The following is a 20716-nucleotide window of genomic DNA, read 5'->3' as shown; positions in this document are numbered from 1 at the left end:
GATGCATGTGTTGGAGGATTTTTTTATGTTTTTTGCACGTGCGATCAATTCCTGATCCTTTGCATAAAGTTTTTAATCCAAAGACAGGTAATTTAATTACTTTCCATGTGCTAAAATATTTGTTAAATGAAGGTTATTTAAAAAAAAAACATATATACATATTAAAACTGTAAAACAGAATAAAGTCTAATCAGAAATAAAAGAAAATAAGTTATCCATTTCATTATTTAATACATAAAATAATAAATAATTTTCATAAATTGAGTTTAATTGATCGGAAACTTTTAAAAACATTTTCTTATCTTGTAAATAATAAAAATTGCGTCAGATTGATGAAAACGAACCTCAATACCTGCATGAACAGAGCCATAATGGCTTTTTTTTTTTTACATTAAAACAATATGATACAGTGTCTTTTGTCTACATGACTGGCAATGGCAATCAAAAAAAAAAAAAAAAACTGCTGAATCTCTGCAAATATTGGTAAACTAATAAAACAGTGTAGTGATGTCAGTAATGCATAGAAAAATGCAAAGCAGAATTTTCCTAAGTTCAATAACCCATTGATGACAGCCACTTTGTGATGGTTTTTAAGGTGGTTAATGAGGTTTTTTGTGTTACCTTGGGATGTTTGGACTAAACAGAAGGCTACTTGATCACCATTGCATTCCTCGAAAAAACACTTGAAATTTAGACGCAGTCACCTCATGTTTGTAATGCGGTACACTCCGTAAACTCTGTCCATTAAAAAAATGGCTTGGTCTTTATACTGTAAAATCGTGGTGATATTCAATTATTGTTCGTAGGCCACATATATCATTATAATAATATGATTCATTGTGCAGCCCTACTCAAAGGTTAGCAGGAAATGGACGTTTTAGTAACAATTACCACTGAACTCAATAATTTTTGACAACACTAGACAGACCCCAGTAAATCAGTGTCTGAATGAAATAAAAATTCAATTCAGAATCGTGGGAGAGTCATGGTCTCTAAAAAGTGACTCTCAGTTTATACAGAATCATGGAGATCTAGTTTCGGCCCTTCAGTAACAGCCAAAACGGCTAATAAAAGGTGTCAATGTGCTAGGAATTGACCTCTGTGTCTATCTTTGTTTGGGCTCTTTGTTCTTTCTCTTTTCTCAGCGGAGTTAGCGACGGGAGCACTGGGATGGCCCTATTTGTTTAGTCCTCTTCATCAGAGCGTGATGGGGGTCTTGGAGTCCTGCCCGGTGTGGTCGGGCAGTTTGTATTTGGGTAGCATAGTGGAAAAAGAGAGGGTGAATAAGCTGTGGTACTTAATGTGGTCAGAATGTAGAATAATAAACAATATGATCATGTACTATAAATATTAAAAATGTACAGCATTAATGCGTGATTCTAAAACTTCAATGTACTAGCCACAAGCACTTTCAATTTGTCAACAAAGCCCCACCATGAAAACACATTGCACCAAAATCTTGCTTGTCATGAATATCAAAAAGCAAATATGAATGTCAAAAGGTTCACTGGAGTTCCACAACTGCTCAGACAATTTAAACAATATATATTACTTGTAAATTAAAATTAATGTGAAAACTATACTTGTGAAAAGTATACTTTGGGGGGCCAGCAAGATTTTTTTGTTGTTGTTTAACTTTTTATTAAAAAATAAGTCAGTTATTGTTCACTAAAAATGTATTGTTATTTGAGCAAAATCCACTGAAGCTTTATTATAAACAACAACAGTTTTAAATTATATATTTTTATAGAATTTAAAAAGCAATTTATTCCTGTGATTGCAAAGCTAAATTTTCAGCATCACTTCAGCAGTTTTCTACAATGTCCATCCATCAGATACATCAGAAATGCTTCTAACGTGCTGATTCACTGCTTAAAGAGACATGAAACCCCCCTCTTCCGGTTGAAGTCTAACTCAGAATAAAAATAGTGCTTCATAATGGGCGTGGCTGAGGGAAGAGTGGGCGTAGCTGGCAAAGCAGGGGAAAAATAGGGGAGCGAAGTCAGCGAACAACTGTCAGTCGGCTAACAAAGTGAGACACAAACTGTGAGAAGACTCATTATTTTATAGTTTACAAAAATTAAAATGCAAAGAAATAAACAGCAAGTAATTTAATGCCCTGCAACATTTGTTATTTGTAATTTCATATAAACATAACCACAGTTTTACCATTATAACCATAGTTTTATAATTATAAATTTAATCATGTTTACAGTTTAAGTCATAATTATTAGCCCCTTTTGATTTTTTTTTTCTTTTTTTAATATTTCCCAAATTTTGTTTAACAGAGCAAGGAAATTTTCACAGTATGTCTGATAATATTTTTTCTTCTGGAGAAAGTCTTATTTGTTTTATTTCGGCTATTATAAAAGCAGTTTTTAATTTTTTAAAAAACAATTTTGGGACAAAACTATTAGCCCCTTTAAGCTAATTTTTTTTGATAGTCTACAGAACAAACCATTGTTATACAATAACTTGCCTAATTACCCTAACCTGCCTAGTTCACTTTATTAACCTAGTTAAGCCTTTAAATGTCACTTTAAACTGTACAGAAATGTCTTGAAAAATATCAACTAAAATATTATTTACAGTCATCATGGCAAAGATAAAATAAATCAGTTATTAGAAATAGGTTTCTAAAACTATTATGCTTAGAAATGTGCTGAAACAATCTTCCCTTCATTAAACAGAAATTGGGGAAAAAAAATAAACAGGGGCGCTAATAAGTCAGGGGGGCTAATAATTCTGACTTAAACTGCATATAAACACTATAAATGCGGAGGACTTCTTCTCCTAAATCCTGGGTCTATATGCAGACACAGTGGATAGAGGTGCAGCAGGTCTCTTGCCCTGTCTATTTCAACTATTAGTGCTACCCGTAATCTGGAGGATTTTAAACATAGGCAAACACAGCAGCATACAGTATGTGATATGTCTGAATGGTAAAAAACTGAACTGATAATAGACAAATTCTCCAATTCTCGAACAGCTCTCCCAACAAAAATGCTTGCTGCACACCAACAGGTTTGCTGTACCAGGCCTGACAGAATCGTAGGAAAAAACAAGCAACAAACCTAGTGAATAATTGAAGCAAACACATAGGACCCATGGCGTGCAGATGTGGTCTCACCCAGTAATCGGGTCGGGTCACAGCTTGGCAGGTCTGTCTTGCTTTCGGAAAGCACATGCTCTCATGAATATTTAAGAAGCAGGGTCTTCTGATAAGATAAGATAACGCCGCTATGACTAATAATGAGAAACCGACGCGTCATCACTCCACTCACAGATTCACGATACTGTCACCGATTTCGATCTCGCCCCAAAATTTATTTTAGACCCGGAAGATGAATTTAGCTGACGAAAGCTCAAAATTATCCAGTTTTTTCCACAATTACAGTTGACAAGTGCTAGTGTTGTCTTAACTGATGCTCATCACACACAAATCTGTTAAGATTTTTTTTTAAAAAAGTGCTCCAGGGTGTCCTGAACCTTTAAGAAATGTCGTATAATATTGATGTTGATCCTTGATGTTGACCTTTGTGCTGCTTTATATGTTATAGCAACCGATACTTTTTTAATAGAAAAACAATCAGGTTCTTTTGAACATTCTAAATTAAAATCTTTTAGAATATCACAAATTCATAAACGCTCATTTTAACAAATTAAATGCATCTTTGGCATATAAATGTATTAATTTCTTTCTGACCCAACCATGTCTAAATGGTGCATTAGGGGGGAAAAAAAGAACAGTTCAGCTCTTAAAATCCCTATATTCCACTTCATCTTTTGTGTGAAACGCTCTTCCAGTTGCACAAGAACTTCAAACGCTGTGAAATATCTGAACAACATCTTGCTCCATCAAAACCACCAATAAAACATCTGTTGGCAATCTTCAAATGCAATAAAATTAGTGAGCCCTTCCTTTACTTGTGTTAGCATTCAACACCACCTCTTTCCAAACACCAATCATTTCAAAATCATGTTCACAAATACTTAAAAATCTTTAAAAGCATTTAAAATAATCTTTAAAAGCATTTAAAATAATCTAATAAAAATCTTTAAAATATTTAAAAGCACCCTTGAACCTGACAAACACACCAAGGGTCATGATGTCCAGTGAGAATGTATGAAGTACAAATAACATGATTGGGGCATGATTTTCCCACACGCGCACTATGAAACATCTCAGCAGGCACTGGGTTTTTCTATATGTGAGCCCATACACACACTGCAACTAAAACCCTCCCACTGCTTCAGCTCTAGGAATGTGTTTTATTTGGAGGCCTTTTTGGTGGTTTATTAGATCTTAAAGAGGATGGCCTCCAACTTCTTCACTTGGGATGACTGTCCTGCTAAAGCCAAGGATCAAGAGCGGCCAAAGAGAGTGTAATTCTTGTTGCATAAGTCCTGTTCCCTGGATGCAACTGATAAATAGTTTGAGAAGAAGACATTTTTTCCACAAACGGAAAGAGAAGAAAGGGAAGGAAAATACGCCACTTTGCATACAAACTAATGTGAGGTTTTCTTACCTTAACATATCTACAAGCTCATGACTTATTTTTTTTTATTTATTTATTCACATTTTATTAAAAAAAGTAGACTTGGCCAGTCTGTTGAGTTTTCCAACGACTTCAATTAATGTTAACATGGTTTTAGCTACTTCAGACAATTTTTTAACAATCAGAATGTGCCATTTGTGTTGTTATATGTCCGTGGTTAGAAAAGGGTAAATATATAATTCATTTTTAATTTTAATTCACTTGTAGGGTCTTGCAATATGACAATATTTTACAGATCGTTTTGACAAAATGAAAAGACTATCTTTTTGTTATCATGCTCTATAATTTATTGTATTGTTACACATTATTTATTTGTTTTATTTTTAAATGTTGGACATGTGAGGTTCATCAAATAGTAATAATGTTAAAACGTAAAAAAAAAAACATTGAAAAAGCGATTTAATACTTTTGAAAATCACAATCGCAATAATATATATATAATATATATATATATATATATATATATATATATATATATATATATAAAAATAAATACATATATATATATATAAATTATATATATATATATAAAAAAAAAAATATATATATATATATATATATATATATATATATATATATATATATATATATATATATATATATATATATATAAATAAGTAAATATATATATATATATATATATATATATATATATATATATATATATATATATATCCATAGCTAATATCAGATGGCCAGAAAGTGATAATTTTTTTTATAAACTGTTAAAATACTGGTGTCTGTGATGCAGCAAGTCCAGAGACTGTTGTGTACAGCATGATTGCTTTCCATTTATACAAAAATATTACTGCAAAAACTATTGGTTTTAACAAACAGAACTTAGAACCACTAATTAAAAAAAATCAAGAAAGAACTAGCTGAAAAAAAGTAAAATATCAATACGAACAATTATCTTTGCTTCTGTTGCTGATTAAGGTGAATATATTAATCTAAAATATTGTACAACATATCATATTTACTTTCAACTAATGATTTAACAATTCGCACACAAAACTTCATGTTTCAATATGGGTGAATCATTTTTAAAAACCTATTTAGTGACATAACTTTGATGGTTGTTTGTCGCCCCCTGCTGGTTACACAATATAATTGCTACTATATTCACCAGCGTCAAGTTCCATTAAACAGTGATTTTAAATCAAATCGAATCACTTTTATTGTCACATCATCAGCAGCACGTGTGCTATGATGAGTGAAAAGCTTAGGTGCTGGCTCCAGACAGTTCAAAATACAGACAGTGCGAGTACAACGACAGCGCAAAATACAGTCAGTACAAAATACAACAGCATACTCCCAAAAAAACAGGACAATGAAAAATTGACAGCGATATGTACAATGAATAGGTGTACACATAGTTGTAGGCAGTATTGTTTCAAGTATGGATTGGTTAAAGTGCAGTGCATGATAAATATTGATGGTGTGCAGTGAGGGGTATGGAAGAGTCTGTGTGGGGTGTGTTAAGTGTTCATTAGCCTGATAGCCTGAGGGAAGAAGTTTTTCTTCAGTTGGCTAGTACGTGATCGGATGCTGTGGAACCGTCTGCCTGAGGGTAGCAGAGAGAAAAGTCTATAGCTTGGGTGGCTGGAGTCGCTAATAATTCTCTAGGCCTTCCTCATGCACCGCCTGGTGTAGATGTCCTGGAGGAAGGGAAGCTCACCTCCTACTATGGTTCCAGCAGTTCGTACAATCCTATGTAGGCCTTTGCAATTGCTGCTGGTGCTATTTCCATACCAGGCGGTGATACAGCCAGTCAGGATGCTCTCCACAGTTCAGGTGTAGAACGAGTGGAGGATGTGGGGGCGCATTCCAAACCTCCTGAGACGCCTGAGAAAGAAGAGGCGTTGTTGTGCCTTCCAAAGCACTGCGTCTGTGTGAGCAGTCCATGTCAAATCCTCAGCGATATGTACTGCAAGAAACTTGAAAGTGATGACTCTCTCCACTGGTGTCCCGTTGATTGTAATGGGGGGTGTTTTCTCTCCTGAAATCCACCACCAGCTCCTTGGTTTTGCTGATGTCGAGTGAGAGGTGGTTTTCCAGACACCATTGCGTCAGAGTGTGTACCTCCTCTCTGTAGGCTGTCTCATCATTATCGGTGATTAGGCCCACCACTGTTGTGCCATAAGCAAATTTAACTATGACGTTGGAGCTGTGTTTGGCTGTACATTTATGTGTGTACAGGGAGTATAGGAGTGGGCTGAGAACACAGCCCTGTGGAGCACCAGTGTTGAGGATCAGTGTCGATAATGTAATGTTATTCATTCTGACCTCCTGGCGTCTGCCTGACAGGAAGTCCAGGATCCAGTTGCACAATGAGCTGTGAAGTCCCAGGGCCTGGAGCTTCACCACCAGCTTGGCAGGCACTATGGTGTTGAATGCTGAGCTGTAGCCCACAAACAGCATTCTCGCCTATGTGTTTTTGTTTTCCAGGTGAGACAGAGCAGTGTGCAAAGTGAAAGCAATTGCATCATCAGTGGAGCTATTATTCCTGCATGCAAATTGCAGAGGGTCAGTGTGAGCTGGCAGTACAGAGCAGACATGCTTTTAAATCAGCTTCTCAAAGCACTTGCTGAAGATGGGTGTCAGAGCAATCGGACGCCAGTCATTCAAGTACATGATTTTAGCTGAAAAGCATGCTTTAAGTACACGTCCAGGGATGCCATCTGGGCCCGTAGCTTTCCAGATGTTCACGCGACGAAAAGATCTCGTTACATCCCCTACAGAAACTGAGAGTATGCTGGCGGTTTCGGTCGCAGGAGCGCGCAGTGTGTGTGTGCTGTCCTGGGCTTCAAATCGGGAGTAGAACGTGTTGAGCTCATCCGGGAGAGACACAGCAATGTTTACAGTGGCAGATTTGTTACTTTTAAAGTCCGTGATGTAATTAAGGCCCCGTTTACACTAATGCGTTTTCGTTTTAAAACGCATAAGTTTTTAAACTTTTTTTTTTTTTTTTTAAAGTTTTGCTACGGTTACGCCATCCGTCCACACTATGCCGGAGTTCTCGAGCGCCGAAAACGGAGCGTTTTGAAAACGCTGGAGAGGCCGTTTTCATTCTGAAACACTGCTGCTCTGTCTCAGTGTGGATGGGGGAAAATGGAAACATCTGAAAACGTAGGCGGGACTGCTAAGATTCGCTAGCTGATTGGGGCTTTTGTGTCATTGCGTATCCTTCCCTTATTCATCAAGTCCCTATCACATGACTACAACACATCGCTTTAACGCTACCAGAAGACAGTACTGTAAACAACAACATGCGCACAGAAATGGGAGCGTTGTTTGCATTATTGTCTGTTGTAGGCGTCATTGTGCAGTTATTCATTTGTTACGTTTAGTAACAACTCAACCTCGTCGTCTGTCCACAAAAATACCTCTCTTGCTTTCTTTGCCATCGCGTTTAATGTTCAACCGGCATTTGTTGACTAACAATAACCAAATGCCGAGCTAGACGCATGGTTTCTGTTTATACTAAAACGCGCATGCCCAACGTGAGATACGTTTTTGGTGGCGTAGTGTGGACGGAGATATGTTCAGAGACGCTAGGTGAAACTCTGGTGTGGACATGGATCGTTTTTTATCTAAAACGCCGTTTTAAAACTAAAACGCACTAGTGTAAACGGGGTTTAAGTCCCCACAACATGCTCCTTGCGTTTTTGGTGTTAAATTGACCCTCTACCTTGTCTCTGTATTGACGTTTTGCTGCTTTGAGGGTTTATCGTGAGATTGTAGTTTGCTTGTTTTTGTTCCTCAGCATTTCTGGATTAATAGGCGGAAGCTCGCACTGATAGGGCTGTTCGAACTTCGCTATTGATCCATAGTTTTTGGTTGGGGTAGACACGGCATATTTTTTGTTAGGAACACGCCTTCTATACATTTCCTAATGATGCATGTAACGGTGTCCGAGTACACTTCTATGTCGTCATCAGAAGCTGCCTGGAACATATCCCTGTCCAAGTGGTCAAAACAGTCCTGAAGTATGGAATCCGATTGGTCCATCCAGCTTTGTAGACAGCCATAATTATAAGAGCTGTGAACTCCCTTGGTAACCAGTATGGCTGACACCAAAGCATAAGATATTCTAGATCAGGAGATCAAAATGATTTAACTGGGTGTATGTTCTTCTCATCACACCATGAGTTGTTAATAAAGAAACACACACCTCTTACTTTGTGTCAGCTGTGTCTGGTACCTCCACAGATAGCCAGGGTTTCTGTAGCAGTGCAATGCAGCAGTTTCTTGTTTCCCATTGGAATGCACGCCCGTAGCTCGCAAAGTTTGCTGTCCAGTGACTGAAGGTTAGCCAGCAGAATGGTTGGGTGCGGAGGTCAAAATCCAAGGTGTCTTAGTCTGACGAGGACGTCGGCTCTATTTCCTCTTTTCTGGCTGCGTTTCCGTCGTCGCTTCGGTTGTGTGACCCAGACAAAGGGTCTGTTGCTGTGTTTGTAATAAGGGTGTCACGATCCTCCAAATCCTCGATTCGAGTACATTTTCGATTCTAAATGTACGATTTGATTCGATTTTCGATTATGAATAATTAATTAATGACCAATTAATTATTTGTAGCCTACCGTTTAAACTACCTGACCTGCATGGTCTTTGTTTTACCCATAAACAAATCATACAGTAAATGAATAAAGGCAAGATACACACATAATTACCACCTGTCAATCACTTTTTCTGCGGGACTCGTGAATAGGCAGTGGTCTGTGTCGTTATAATGGCATCGGTAAAAAAGACGCACAACCAAAAGGAACCAGCCAACAGTATCTGAGGTGTTCGCTAAAATGACTAAGTACAAGTGAGTGAAAGATTGAAGCAGTCCTCTGACTGCCTGGACCTCCTGTCTGGAGCGCATGGCTGTGTGTGCGTCTGTGTGTGTGTGGTCACGTGATGTGCATTTTCAGCTGTAGTGAGGAAGAAGGGCTGCTCAGAAATGCTACACGCTACTGTGGATGTCAAATCGTTGTCGTTCTAAAATGCCATTTAAAAACAAAGACAGTGTAAACAGGGCCTGAGTGTGTACTTTTCGCAAGCGGATTTGCAACGGGGGCGGGCGGAGGATCGCGATGCCAGTGTTGTCTATCGGACGAACCGTAAGTAATACGTACATAGCAGAGCTGGCAAAACTGTGTTTTTTTTGTCAACAACACGAACGGTCAACATAACTCACTGGAAATCCAAAATGCTTAAACACCGGCAACTTCATTGAAAGAGAAGAGGGTTTAAGTTCTGTCGACGGGTGTCCTGCTTCTGCAGTTTAACAAGCACTTCAAAAAGCCTGTTTTTTTCCCGCTTGGCAAGCCAAGCTGACGTGACATAAGGGCATGGCAGCATCGACGATTTTATTTTTGATGCGATAATCGAAATTGAGCATAAATTTCGATCGATTTCGATTAAAAATCAAAATCGTGACACCCCTAGTTTGTAAACAGAGCGTCGTCAAAGAACTCAAAGTTTGGTCTTCGATCTGCAACGAGGGAGCCATATTCCCGAAGTGTGTGTCTGTCGTAGGTAATGACAGTGTGTACATCCAGCACGAAAAATGGCAAAAATACAAGTAAAACACACAAAACAAAAAGTTTGCTGGGAGCACGCAACACGGCAGCCATGCTCGACGCCATCTTGATGACGTTTCCATAAACGTTACCATAAACATCAGTGAACTATAAACTGTTCTCCCAGTACTTTTGCGTTACTTAATTGTTTGTAACTAACTGAAAAAGTGTAAAAACTGAATCTCAATCAAATATACTGATTTGAATGCACCGCTTTATAAGCATATGCAAATCATTATCATTTATTATGTATGTTGCAAGGGTTTGCATTGAGATCTCAATCTTTTAATATTTAATTGTGCAGCTTTACACTGAATGCATTAACGCAGGCTAAAAAAACAGTGACAAAAATAAAAAATACTTTAATTAATACCCTAAGAAAGCATTTATGTAGGTCCCACCACAACGTTTACCGTCATCATTATATTTTACAGGGAAGCCAAAATGCTTTCATACACGTGATTTGAATGATGCGGGAGGCGAAACATTCAGCAATTTAACAGATATTGTGTTTATTCTGAGTAACCAATGCTTCTGTTGTGCTGCTATATCTGAAAGCATAATAACACATTTATTCATCTGTTTTTACCCCGAACTTACCCAAGTTGAGTGATTGAAATAAATCATAATAATCAATAAACAAACAGGGTCAGCTCATAGTTTGCTTCTAGTATACGTCACATTATAAAATGAAGCTTGCACTCCAGAGAGCTGTAAATGCATACAGAACTGTTTGCTGAGGCAGTGTATCAAAAGTTAAAATGAAAAATAATGTTCGGTTTCTTCTACAGAATGTTTTGCTTCACAAGATCTTATTGCATCTTTTTGATCATTTTACTTCACAAGACCATAATGCATGATCAGATGGCACAGGCAAAGGGATCATTCACCCAAAAAGAAAATTTACTCACTCCTAAGTGGTTCCAAACCTTTATAGAGTTTCTTCCTTCTGTTTAACACTAAATAATATATTATGAAATAAATCTGAAAAGCTTTAACAATTGATCTCCATAGTTCGAAACACAAATCCTGTGGAAGTCAGTGAAGTTTTTAACATTCTTAAAAATATCTTCTTTTTTGTTTGACAGAAGTCAGGCAGGTTTGGAAAAGGGACAGGTAAGTAAAGACAGTATATTTAAACCTTTTAATTACATTTGCCTATGTTTACTTCGACTGTCAAAGAGCTGAAAGCCATTCACTTGCATGAAAGAATAAATATCTGCCTATAACAGCATTGTTGTCACTGACAGACAGGATGCCTACACTAACGTTACCCGTTTATCCAGTACTGTAACGGATACACTGAATGAGTGTTTGAAAACAAATGAAATCCTGAATGAAATTACTAACAGAACTAGAACCTGTAGCAAGAATATGTAACGTATTTCTCAAAATTATCTACCAGATAGGAAATATTGATTAACCCATCAGGGCTTTCCAGTGCGCGATTAAACTACCATTCTAGCAAACGTGACATGTCTCACAACACGAAACACTTCTACGTAAACACAAAAATGTCACAGTTTTGTGCACTCTGCGACATCCACTTTCATCACCGCCGTGCTGTGTTTGTCTCAGCATGGTTGTGAATTTACAGGCTAACCGCTAATGCTAACAGGATGTGCTGTTTGAACAGGATGGTGATAGAAATGTCTCCTTTATTACCTTCACTCCCTCTTTTCCGTCTGTATAAGCACCCGTCTGGGTAGATGATCTTCTTTGTAGCCTTCAAGGGTAGACAGCAAAAGGTATTCCGGAGTTTTAGTTGGTGTGGCATAGTTTCTGAGAGACAGCAAGCCGTTTCATGCTACACTGATGGTTGGCCACTGCAAACACAGCCCGACTGACAGACTACAGTTACACACACACACACACACACGCACGCACACACTGCGACCGCCTACCACATGTTTCAGTATTACAGCTGTGCGGTATGAAATATTAATTCCAGCTGAAAACAACTGACGTTTGTTTTAAAAATGAAAACAAAGCGTATTTATGACATTTAAATCTACTTGTGAAAGCTTTAATGGTGTTTAAAAAAATATTTCAGTCTGGTATAAAGAAAACCTAAAATTGCACTTTTATTGTTATTTTTGCTGTGTATTTATTCATTTGTGTCTGTTGATTTACATTACAACAGCACGCACATGTATTACGAGTGAATAGAAAGGCTGTTTTCTCTAAATTCGCTATTTTTTCTCTCCTGTACTGAGACATAAAAAATAAACATACCTTATTTATTATTCATAAGACGTCTTTTATTATAATAATATAGCCTGTCATTATTATTATTATGTTGTATTATATAATGTTAGCTAAAAAGGCATTATGCATATGATAAACAGAAATAGATTACAGACTGTCAAATTGCTTTACTCATGATAATTAATATTTTATTAGGATCATTGTCATGATGCATGTAATTGTGATTATGTTATTAGTATGTAATTGTGCTTATGTTATTCAAAACATTACAAGATGTGGATATACATTACTTAGTCAAAACCAGCATTAATTAATTTTTAAATGGTGCAGTATGTTGCAGGATTCCTTTTATTAAAATTCAATAAAACATGAACATGAATTGTGTAAATAGATCACAGAAATGTTTCTAGTTACAATAAAAACCACAACATTGTATGTTCATACTTATGAGGGTATATGGAACTATACAACAAATTACAGTTAATAAGATTTCATGTGCAATAATTTCTATCTCACACATGCATTTTTCAGAGTTATGATTTAATGCGGGTAAAGGGCTTTTTTCACCAGCTATTCTTTAGACAGCCTATTGCCATATAGCCTACACTCTGGAGAGAAATTAAGGTATATTTGTAACAACTATATGTTGGATCGCTTTAACCAGATGCATTCAATGCAATGGTACTCCTATGACACTGTATTACAGTGGACTCTGAGACAAATAAAAACACAATTCAGGTGTTGCGATAGAGAACTTTATTCTGTTTGATTTGCAAACTCATCTGAAAACATCTGCATCATTATTGCTGGTCAGGATAAACATGGACTTCGTGCCTACTACATAAACTGTAGACTCTCACAAATACATCCTGATATTGATGAGGTGTGTGATCTGTAAAAGTGACAAGGCAGATTTTTTCCAGATGTTCTGGGCTTGTTACACAAACATTTAAAACACTAAATGATTCTTTTATATATACACATGCCTCATACAAATATCTAAAATCCTATATTCACAATATAAGTCATCGCATATCCTGATTATGATATATATGACAATATTTAATTTTACATTTACCTGCTACAGGAGTAGAGAAGCTGACTTGTTGTCAAGCATTATTTACTTCACTAAGACAGTTTAATGTTGAAGAATTTGATCCAATAGGCCTATTGATAGTAGGTTTGTGAAGAAACGTCACGCTCCTTTGTAAAAGTATTTTGTAGTATTTTTAAATACAAAAATACAGTATTTTATTTTGATACATTTGTGGCTGCTGTATTTTGTAGTTTATTTTGATGCACATAGAATTAAGGTATTTGGTATTTTATTTAAAAATACATGTTGATGTATTTATGCCAATCCCTGCGCATTACTATGGACATACGTTAATACATGGCTGTCAATCAATTTGGTGGTTGGGGAAAACTGCACTCCAATGTCACGTGGGCCTCAAAATGGAAAGCATTTGGGTTCTGTTTAACATCAGGAAATAAAAAAAAGAGACCTATTGTTTTTATATCACCCCAAAATGACTGTGGACACTCTACACCTACAAACAGTTCTGTCCAAACAGCTTACAAAAGATGATTTTTTTCATCATAGGTGACCTTATGATTAATCAATAAGCTTTCGAAACCTTTTTTTTTTTTTTTTTACCTTATTCATCTGCAGTGTCTTACCATAACTTGCCATCCTTATATCTGCTAACCTAATAGTACGAGTTATGCACACAGATATGAAGGATAAACTGTTGGTCAATCGTCTTTTTTCCATCTTTTATCTTCTTTTGTTGGACTTGTTCTTCTATAGATAGTTTTAATTTGCCATTCATTTATATTTTATGAGTCATTTCAGGTAAGCAATATTTCCAGAACTGAAAACACAGCAGCATTAGCCATAATACACTTTGACATTATTGAAACAAACCATACGCAGCAGTTCACTTTAGTTTATGGATTTGAGTGTTTTATCCAAGCACACTAAAACTATGTTATAGTCTATTAAAACATTACCGCGTTTAAAGTATGTCATTGAAAGGCATATAATTTGTACTTTACAATGTAGAGAATGCAGTACAGGAAACATAAAACTTTTAAAATATTGAATTTTCTTTAAAAAAAACAAACACTCTATAAAAGAATGGATATGTATGCTGCTGAACGTCTGTAACCAGTTGGATTTCATTAAAAAAAAAAATTAATACTTTTATTCGTAGGAATTAAGCTGAATAAAAGAGACAGCAGAAACTGTTGTGCTTAAAAAATATTTTGATCTAAAATAACTGAAATGCTGTTTAATTAATTCATCTTAAGAAGCCTGACTGCTTTTATAATTATAATTGTAATATTTCACAATTTTCTTTCACTTTGTAATTTGCATTTCTATTAAACATTTGTATCCCAATTTGGGATTATTTCTAAATATAATAAAGTAATTTTCTAGCATTGAAATATAACATACATTCTAAAATATATTTTATTAGGGGTAAAATCATGCCAGAAATCTTTTTTTTTTACTTTTAAATATAATATAATATAATATAATATAATATAATATAATATAATATAATATAATATAATATAATATAATATAATATAATACAATACAATACAATATAATATAATATAATATAATATAATATAATATAATACAATATAATATATTATAATATAATATAATATAATATAATATAATATAATACAATATAATATAATATAATATAATATAATATAATACAATACAATATATTATAATATAATATAATATAATATAATATAATACAATATAATATAATATAATATAATATAATATAATATAATATAATATAATATAATATAATATAATACAATATAATATAATACAATATAATATAATATAATACAATATAATATATTATAATATAATATAATATAATATAATATAATATAATATAATATAATATAATATAATATAATATAATATAATATAATACAATATAATATATTATAATATAATATAATATAATATAATATAATATAATATAATACAATATAATATAATATAATATAATATAATATAATATAATATAATATAATATAATATAATACAATATAAAATAATATAATATAATATAATATAATATAATATAATATAATATAATATAATATATCACACAAGTAGCAGTGCGATGTGGTTGCATATTGGCACTGGTGGGAGGCGTCCGTTTGTATCTCACCAGTGACAATATACAGCCACATTGCTACGAGTGTGATATCACATTTATATGACAGTTAGACTGCATAATCGTGTGTAGAAAAAAGAAAATTAAACACGGAGAGTCTCAAAACCCTTTTGTAGGAGGAACTAATTTCTTCTGCCATTCATTCACATCTGCAGCTGACGTCCGAACAGCAGAAACTGTTGCTCATTCACAAACGTCACTTTTGAGTATTTGAATGATTTTCTAGTGTAATGTCTACAGTGATGACAAAACAGGTGATTTTGCTCACATTTTAATATTATAAGGCTGAACGGCATGAAATGCCATCAGTCTAAAGATTTCCCAGTACATCAACAAACAAAAAAGAGAGATCGACTTAGAAAGTCATTTACCTGTTTAATAATAATTTGCTCAGATGTAGTTTGAAGTTATGCTTTTTTAGTCTTTTAAGGGCTTGTGATGCGGTCTCTGTCGCCATCTTGTGGATGAACATCGTCAACCATCTTTGTTCAAAGACAGCCTAAAGGCCGCCGACACGCTCCGTCAAAAAATATAAATATTTACAAATAGACACTATCCTTATAAATAAGCTGCATATTTGCAATCTAAACAACTACATTCTCAACAAAAAAAAAAGCCTCAAAAGTACATTATGTTGCCCAACAGCAACAATATTTGTCAAACTGTAGAGTGTCTCTCTGCTTTTCACTGTATGTGGGCGGAAGCTTGGTGGCAGAATATTGCACGGCTATCAACCAATCAGATTCAAGAACCACACAGAACGTTGTATCAAATATAATATAATTTTTCTAGCATTACACAAACAAACAAACGAACAAACAAATCTGGAAAAAGTATGATAGAATATTTATTTTGTACCATTTTTAATTAAATCATAAAAATCTTTAAAAATACGTTAAAAAATCATTAAAAAAATCTCCACAATAATAATATTGCAAAATATAACATTTAAATAAGAATATTTATTTTCATAATATTTGATTAGCTCAAATCTGCCCATTTTTAATGCCAGTCTATATTTATCTCAGAAAAACACAGTCATTTTCATTTGAACCAATCTCAAGTTTATTATTCATCTACTTTATACAGAATCACATTATGAACACACATCAGGCCTTCCATACAAGCACAGCATTGTGCACTTTCAGTATTGTCCATTAAAATAATAAACCCAAGACTATTGTTTCAGCGTCAGTGCTCCGGGAGAAGAAGGAATGCTGAATGCAAACCACACTGTCCTAAAGTCTTCAGGGGAGTAATGCTATCTCTTATCGAGGAAGGTTTAATGCACTTGGCCATCGGTCAGATAAACACACAGAACAGTCAACGGCTCTGTGGAAACAAGAGGATGAGGGAGTTTATTACGATCCATCTCCTTAATCCACACTGTGCAACACTTCTCCATATACAGAACATTTGCTCATCTGTGAAACGGCAGCCAGGAATATCTTCATCAGTACAGCCAATGAAAGAGAGAAAACTGAGGAATAGTTACATGTGTAACTCCAGTAGGAGCTTGATTAAGCAAGCGCAGATTCCAGAAAATACAATAGAAAAACAACAGAGGAAAAAAAAAAAAAGGCAATGATCGTCAACACAATTACAGGAATGTCTGGGTTTTTTCCTTAGTCTAAAGGAAATACTGTACGTGAGCAATGTATCACACAACAATGGAAATCTCTATGAGAAAAAATAAGTCTTAAACAGATCAACATGCCTGCATGTTACATTACGCCCTAACACACAACCTTTTCATTAGTTATGAACAACATAATAGATACATTTGCATATTAGCAACAATTTACATACACAATAAACAGGGCAAAAGCATTGGCACTGTTCAGGATCGCAAAGTGCTTGCAAGTTTTGAGAACAGCAAAAATAAATGGCATTAAATACGAAAGATTTACAGAATCTGATTAATTACTCAATATTTTGACGTGTATTGAGTGCCTACATGGTAGTACTATTATTCTAATGGAGAAATTTTATATCAATTTTAATATATTAAACCTGTCAGTTGAGGTTAAGCTTGTACACATAACCTATGGTGCCTTAAAACTGGTTTATTTAAGCTATGTGACGTTTCCAGTTAAAAACAAAGTATGCGATATTGCTGAATAAGGGCTCAGAAATCTCAAGAAATAAATCACTCAAAAATGAAAATTTGCTGTTAATTTACTCACAAACATGTAAGTAGAACATTCAGTAGAATTTTATTTAATTTTTTTGATTCCTACAACAAAGGTCAGTGGCTACTTCTGGCAATACATTATAAATAATGTTCATTTTCTTGCACCGAAAACCTTTTGCATCATGAGTCAAGTAATTTATTTTGCCTGTATTATTTGTTTCTTTTTTACTCTCAAAGTGCCCGTAGAAATTGACTTGCATTTTTATCAATCACCAAAGATGACAGTTTCAGTTAACAGTTTTTTTTAAACATAGGTTTTTGAAGAAAGCTTGAAACCTGTAAACATTAATGTCCACAGTGTTTGTTTTTCCTATTAAAGTCAATGGTTTCCGGACAGGTTTCCTGCTTTCTTCAGTTGTCTTATTTTGTGTTTACAGAATAAAGAAATTCACCTCTTATAAAACCACTTGATGAAGAGTAAATAGTGAGTACATTTTCATTCAACTATCCCTTTTCTGAGATTTAGACTATCTCAGTATATTTTACCGAAGAAAAACATTCTCTTAAATAAATTGGTAACATTTTTTATTTTTTGATAAACTATTTCTTTCAAGTTCCATAAAACAGAAAATTGTTTCCATATTTAGATCCAAATAAATGTATATTCTTCAGAATGGTAGCAGTACTCTGCTTGATTTATTTTCGTTGCATCGAGACTACTAATATGTAGTCTTAAGTTAGTTACAGAATCTGACGTTTTCAATTTTCCCTGTTGTGGTTTATCCATCAGTAAAGGGCCACATAAAAGTGTTCCTCCCGGTTCCTCCTCAATATTTACGTATTCAGATGTTCCGTAACTCTCGCTACGGGAAGACATAAATCATAGGTGAGCAAAATGTCAGATCAAATAAAAACAGCCATGGAAAACTGGAATGTGTAATTCTGTAAAAAACCCACAGAGTTGAGAGGAACGCAAGAATAACATTCATCATTCACTGGCCTACGTGAGACCGTTCATGTTACACCAGATGAAAACAAAAATAAACAACACCACCTCCATGTAGAATGCAACTCTAAGTGCTTGTAACAGTGAGAAGATATCAGATTGGCTTGTCATTCTTCACTTGTAAATTTCTCCAGTAAGCTACTGATGCGGTTGGGGAATCGGCTCTGTTTGGAATATATCAGTAGGTTGTTGGTGCCCTCTATTGGTCTCATGCTGAATCGCTTCAGTCCCAGTGCATTTGATGTCGTAACGCACCTCTTTATACTTCTGTGGAGAACAGCATACTCTGACGTTTACTATCCGGAGTTGGGATGGCCTCCAGCTGAAGGAAGTACAGTAATACCTGGACCTACAGAGACAGAGATGGCGATGAAACACCTCAGACTAGCAGATTCAACCAGTACATAAGACGTTTTTTTTTTTTTTTAAAGAGCTTTCAGACTTCTGAAGGCTTGTTGCACAAAATAAGTTGAACAAACTCAGGGTTGCAAAGTAAGCTTTGGGTTGACAAAACCAAAAATACTCAGCCTGGTTAAGATCAGGTTAGATAGTTTGATAGGAATGCTTGATATAAACTTTCTCAAGTTTTAGCCCAGAAAGTGTGACAAGTGCAGCAAACAGACAAAACCACGAAACATGAGAGAGTCAGCAGTTCACTTTTCTGGTGAAGAAATATCATTATATTGAAATATAAGGAAATATGTTTATGCAAATCAATAAACTGATCTTAAGCAGCTAAAAACAGCTTAAAAGTATTAAAGCAAATTTTGAAAAAAGTCAACTCTATAACTAATGTTAATTGATAATTTAATTTTTTTAAATATATAATATAATAACAAAATAAGCTTTACATTAATTTGGACTCAATATGATTTTACTAAGGCTTTAATTTGGAGCAAAACATATTCTGGCATTGAGTATATAGCTTTATTTCAGCATATACTGTAAATGTCATATTTTCACAGATGATTGGTCCAGTTGGGTATCTGATCTCTGAGCCAGAATAAAACTTGCAGGTTTGCCTTGTAGTGTAGAGCCAATCCAACCCATCTTATTGAGCCCTAAAACTTGCTTTGTGCAACAACAGGTCTGTAAAAGTATAAAGTTCTGCTCTATTTGCTCTCAGAATCCAGAAGTTCTGAGTTTCCGGTAAGAACTTTTAATCTAGTGCTGCCTGAAGTCAGAATTTCCACTGGAGGAAACAGCAATATAAACAGTCCGCTGTAAAACTATTTGTTAATTAACAGTTGTCCGTAGCTCATGATGCAGGGGGTGTTTTCTGTTTATTTACAGTATGTTCTCAGATTGCATTATGGAACCTTGATCTTTGCTCCATCAGCATTTGAAAATGTAACTCTACTGTTTAACAGTGACTTTGTTTACATTATTAGTATTCTGAAACAATATAGTAACATATATAGAAATAAATCTGTAAAAATAATGGAAAAATTACTCAAAACCCAATTTTTGTAGTGTAATTTACATGACCAACACTGAAAATATAGTGATTCAAACTTCTAAAAGACAAACACTATTCACTTTGTTAAACATTTCTTCATCAAAAGTAGTTCCAGTCAAGATTTCATTTAACAAATCAATAGCATAAAAACAGAAAACATCTGGAGCACAGAATAAATCTCAAATTCGAGTACTCTGGAGTTACACAGTGTAAGTGTGTTACCTGAGACATAACCTCAAGAGACCAGCTGTCACTCATAGAGATGGGCTGCGTGGGATTGCTTGGTATTTTACTGTCCTTCTCAGAGGGGCGGAGAAGGGTCGGGCCGAACACTGTAGCCAGATTGTGGAAGGACATCTTGTTGACAATCTCGTTCTCAGCCACCCTGAGGACAAAAGAAAGAGCATTTGAATCAACATGTAGGCAAGAAAAATAAAATATAAAAAAAGTAAATAACATTGGCTTAAAAATTGATCACAAAATGTGACATTGTGTGAAAAACATTTAAGTAAACTTGAAATAAATCATTCACATGGTTTCATATATTATAGTTTATATT

General features: G+C 34.7%; 2 protein-coding genes across 5 annotated transcripts in view; both read right to left on the bottom strand.

Annotated features, from left to right (window-relative positions):
* specc1la (sperm antigen with calponin homology and coiled-coil domains 1-like a) overlaps positions 1–11965 on the bottom strand; it is a 62538-nt gene extending 50573 nt beyond the window's left edge. For both annotated transcript variants that reach the window (XR_012383756.1, XM_005167177.5), the window contains exon 1: positions 11795–11965. The gene's annotated coding sequence lies outside the window, so the exon portion shown is untranslated. The remainder of the gene's footprint in view (positions 1–11794) is intronic.
* A 4634-nt stretch (positions 11966–16599) lies between these two features.
* Positions 16600–20716, bottom strand: part of si:dkey-91m11.5 — a 95368-nt gene continuing 91251 nt past the window's right edge. The window contains exons 23-25 of one of the 3 annotated variants that reach the window (XM_073909592.1): positions 20380–20542; positions 18954–19047; positions 16600–16890 (exon numbers count right to left, since the gene is read on the bottom strand). In XM_073909592.1, the coding sequence (XP_073765693.1) occupies positions 18958–19047; positions 20380–20542 (253 nt within the window). In that variant the 3' untranslated portion in view covers positions 16600–16890; positions 18954–18957. Of the gene's footprint in view, positions 19048–20379; positions 20543–20716 lie in introns of all 3 variants that reach the window. The other 2 variants (XM_005167174.6, NM_001123253.1) reach the window with 2 other exon arrangements.

Source organism: Danio rerio, chromosome 8 (assembly GCF_049306965.1).
Source record: "Danio rerio strain Tuebingen ecotype United States chromosome 8, GRCz12tu, whole genome shotgun sequence".
NCBI lineage: Eukaryota > Metazoa > Chordata > Actinopteri > Cypriniformes > Danionidae > Danio > Danio rerio.
This window is presented reverse-complemented; position numbering and strand designations above follow the sequence as displayed.